At 43.6% G+C, this 4879-nt stretch overlaps 1 protein-coding gene across 1 annotated transcript; it reads right to left on the bottom strand.

Annotated features, from left to right (window-relative positions):
- Nucleotides 1-2606: 2606 nt before the first annotated feature.
- LOC311370860 (adipose-secreted signaling protein-like) lies at nt 2607-4084 on the bottom strand (the record flags this gene model as incomplete). Its single annotated transcript, XM_084489159.1, is given in 3 exon segments — nt 2607-2717; nt 3956-4042; nt 4045-4084. Coding segments are annotated over 3 exon segments (228 nt in total), but the record flags the coding sequence as incomplete, so codon positions are not given.
- Between the last annotated feature and the right edge of the window lie 795 nt (nt 4085-4879).

A 4879-nucleotide genomic window follows, 5' to 3' on the forward strand; every position in this document is an offset into this window, starting at 1 on the left:
TCAAGGGATCTTGGAGTTATTTGGAGCCAAGTTAGGCTTCTTGCTTTAAGTATAGTCTATCGTTTCTGCCCCCTAGCGGACAGCCTCGGTACAAGCACACGATGCAAGTTCAACAGCAAGGGCAATAAAAAGACATTTATACATTTCCAAGAAGTCTGTTTGGTGAATAAACAGATTAATGATACATAAAACATGTTATTAAATATAAGGTTATAAGTTATATCCATGTAAATATAAGTCCCCTTTGTTCGGTTTTTAAGAAGAAAAAAACCTTAATAAATGCATGTTCTTTTATTGATATAGGATAGCATACCTTTATCAACAAAATATTAACAATAACAAATCACACACACAAAATTAGCAGGTTTATACAAAATTTGACATTCTCTAATACCTATACATTCAGTACCCATTGAGTTGGCCTACCTGGATATAAAGAATGAACTAAAACTTTTAACTTAGATTCTATATTTTTATAATGTTGGGTCAGACCGTTTGTGAACCACTATCTTGTACATTGGTCCAGTATTGTGCAAGATGGCTTATCCCTGGTGCTGCAATGCAATATATAAGACGTGAGAATGTCAACTGAAAGGGATCATTATTTGGCACTGTCAGGCTCAGATCGAGGCCACAATGTGGCTGTGAGAGGGCATTTAAAAAGTCTGTGGAATAACAGCCATAAACAGAACAAGTACTAATCCATGCACCTCCAGTCCTATAGAAGTAGAGGAACAAGTATTTAACTTTAGCCTTTTAGGCTGGAGATGAAACAATGCAAAGTGTTCAGTGATGTGCCGAAAACAATAGATTCTTTCAGTTGACAACTTTGATAAGCAGGGTCGACCCCAAAACAGACTTTGACAGATAAGAGAAGCAAATCTAAATCCGTCCGCACAGGTGCTTCGAAATCGAAATATACATAAGAGAGCAAAAGACAAAGAAGCATCTCATGATATGCAAAAAGATCACGGTCAAAACTCCCAGAATAGTCTGTGGGAACACCTGGCGTACAAATCAGTTTGTGGCAATGCAGAAAAAACAAATCATGGCTTACGACTCGAGACTTGACACGAGATCTTAACAGATCTGCAAAGTGAGTTACATGCATGCCTGGCATTCTGTCCACCACTATCCAACCCTTGTGATAGGTCCTCATTAAGTGAAACAGGTCAGTGTGTATGTTGTGGGGAAAAGAGGAGGCGGGGACGATGAGGCGGAGTAGGAATAATGATAATATTATGATAATATATAATGATGACTTATCGCACGCCGACACCCTGAAACATTGCCTGTCCCAACGAGGAATCAGGCAGGTGACCGCTATGAGCAAAGATCCAAATGTGTTTAAAACAGCGCGTTGAAATAGTGATTGTGATTAAAAAAAAAAGGCACTTGTAGAAAGGCGTAACATCGCAAAGCTTACAAATGTGTTCGCCTGAAGAGTGGCCAAGGGAAACGTACGTCCGGGTTTTGAGGGTCTCATACGGGGACCTTTGCCGAGGGCATATGCCGACAAACAGTGAGGTCCGTCCACGTGCACAATGAGAAGTGTTTGTAGCAACGAAAACAAAAAACGACCGTTTCATGAAATGTGACACATTATACCACCAGGTGTGAGTGTGATACGAAAATCGGCCTCTATCTGACATCACAAGTGGGCGTGTCCACCTAGCTGAATGACGGATAGATGAGCAACGTTGCTACAGTCCACTGGGTAGGCTGGTCTATCCAGCCCACATCTAGGTGGACACTCCCACTTGTAGTGTCAGAAGAGGCAGATTTTCAAAATGGCTTGTGACAGCGAATAACACTCCAATAATACCAACCAATAATACGTCACCTTTAAGGGAAGACACCCCTGCATTTTGAGTTAGAGACTACAACGATTCGGTGAGCTTTGGCTCCCTCTTGCAGACAAGAAGGGCAAAGACACACACAATAGAAAAAGAAAGACGTTTCAAAAGAATGATTGTGACGCTGTTTCTAGCCTACTGAGGATGACGGGGACGCTGAGGATGAAGATGAGGAGGAAGCCGACGCATTCAGTGGTGATTGTTGATTATTCGTGTAGGATGTTCTCTGAACGCCAGGGCCCGCTGTAAGTTCCCTTGAAGGTATCCTGATCCCAGACGCTAGCACCTGGCAACGTCAATTATGAAGATGGTGTGTGTGTGTGTGTGTGTGTGTGTAATATTGTCAATAATATATGGACTACATAATTTACAGTATTTATAGTGTGTGTATGTGTAAATATATATGCATATATATATATGATCTAATTTGCTTATCAATTCTCACTTTGGTCCATTGCGTTGAAATATTCAGAATTTTGTTGATATTATTTATTATTGATCAAAACTTTCAGAAAATGTCCATTCAATTAAAAAAAACAAAATCTTGTCAATTTCGCTTTGCACTAGAGACATTTGACCATGGATTGAATGAATATTGAAACCAATTGTCTGTCTGTACTTTTCATAATAAGATGGAGGCCGGTGGAGAGCTCTTAATGTGTGTGTGTGTGTGTGTGTGTGTGTGTGTGTGTGTGTGTGTGTGTGTGTGTGTGTGTGTGTGTGTGTGTGTGTGTGTGTGTGTGTGGTGTGTCGCCGTCGTCTAGTCGAATCCTTGCCAGTCGCTTTGTTCCGAGTCGTACTCCAGCTCCACTCCGATACAGCGCACTCCCTCCAATAACATGGGCGTACCGTGATGGCGATCTACAGAGAGAGAGAGAGACAGAGACAGCGACAGAGAGACAGACAGACAGAAAGAGAGACACACACACACACACACACACACACACACACACACACACACACACACACACACACACACACACACACACACACACACACACAGAAATTACTCTTGAGAGACCATCTTATCACATTAGATCATCCCATATCCCCCTAGTTGGGTTATTGCAGCCGGTCATGGTGATGGTATCTTGTGCAAGAGACTATATAGGAATATATGGGAAGTTTACCACAGACGCGCTCACAACCAGGGGCAATGCAGCCATGGTCGATAGATGATAGGATCAAAGGAAACCAATGAAGTCCTCAGTAACACAACAACAACAATCCAGACCCACATCTAGAAAGCTGTAGGGTCTGGCAATGAGTAATGAAAATGGCCCAAGCATGCATTTGAAAATATCACTGCACGCAATTGGATAAAACTACGACCAGCTGACAAATAGATAAGACTCTTGCCGTATCCGGTCGGTAAAACAGCAACGCTTTTGGCCCGCCTATATCAGATACACCGATGTGATTGGTTAATATTCGGATCCAGGGGAATCGGGGAGTGAGTATATTGCTCATTCCCAGAATGACTCACTGAGCAAATTCAAATTGTGCTCTCGCGAGAACTCTGGATTACTAAATTTTTAAATTCAGTTCACTAAAGGGACGTGTATTCATCTGACAACTACAAAAATAACTTCATTATATAGTGTCATTTATAACATCCTTCCCTGTATGTTGCTTCTAAGTCATTTTGTATAACACTGTGTCGAACTAAATTCAAGTCAAACCTCATGTATTCACTACAGATGTTAAGAAGTTAAGATCACGTTTAAGTCCACCGTATTATCTGGGTTAGACAGATAGAGGGATGGATGTTGATCGTCCCCAACATGGCAACTTGTCGTTGGCCTCTCTGAGGATCAGGTGAACCAGTGGGATAAAAACATGATGGCATTAACCACCACAATTAATATTGGGCCAAAGTGACAGCACTCCAGATGGCACATTTTAGCCCCCCGGTTCTACGTCCTAATGGCAGCCGGGACAAAAGAGCTTTTAGAAACGCTGCCGTCTGCTCTGGGCGGTGAGTTCATGAAGGTAGGGTGAGTCATGAACCGAACACAGCATTTAAGAGCAGGATAGAGTCCGCAAAAAGCCATTTAAGGAGAACCTTGGTTGATTTTATATGAATTATTTTGGGTTACCCATGACTCTGGCGTGAACTTTGACCGTGACGCACGCGTGGTCATTGGCCTCGCTCAGGAGCAGCATCTCCTCGCAGAGCACGCCTCCTGCTGGGCCATGTACTCACAGGTCACCCTCAGACCCCCTACAGGGAGAGGGAGAGAGAGAGAGAGAGAGAGAGAGATGAGAGAGAGAGAGAGAGAGAAGACAGACAGACAGAGAGAGAGAGGGGAGATGCGAGAGAGTGAGAGAGAAAGACAGACGGAGAGAGGGGAGAGAGAGAGCGAGAGAGTGAAAGAGAAAGACAGATGCAGAGGGGAGAGAGAGAGAAAAGAGAGAAAAGAGAGAGAGAGAGAGAGAGAGATGGAGAGAGAGAGAGAGAGAGAGAGAGAGAGAGAGAGAGAGAGAGAGAGAGAGAGAGAGAGAGAGAGAGAGACCGAGAGACCGAGAGACAGAATGGGAGGAGAAGGGGAGATCAAGCAAGGTGAGAAATAATAAGAAGACAAAACCAATCATGTAGAATAAAAACAGAGAGAGAGACAGCCAGACGGACAAGATAAGACAAGATAGAACATAATTAATTCCAGACAGGAAGTTCCGGACAACCAGTAAGACGAAGAGCCAAACAGAACGGCTGACTCGTGGGACAGACATTACAGAAGAGGTGCGGGGGAGATGGAAAGATTTCATCCAGTTCTCCTCTCCTGCCGGTTGGTCCTCCTCCATATCCCGCTCTCTCTTTCAACAGGTCTCGTCCAGTGTGCTGGGACCCCAGGTTAATGCTGGTTAAAACAGAGTGTTTAGCAGCCCCCACAGCTGTATCTTGGTTTGGTCCAACCGTTTATCGTATCATTTTAGAGCAGAGTGGATGTAAACGGATTTGCCGACTGCCAAATACACCGCCAGAGGGGCTGAGCTGAAAAACATCACGATGAACCTGGGGG

Source organism: Micromesistius poutassou, assembly GCF_964030765.1.
Source record: "Micromesistius poutassou genome assembly, contig: SCAFFOLD_4700, whole genome shotgun sequence".
Taxonomy (NCBI): Eukaryota; Metazoa; Chordata; class Actinopteri; order Gadiformes; family Gadidae; genus Micromesistius; species Micromesistius poutassou.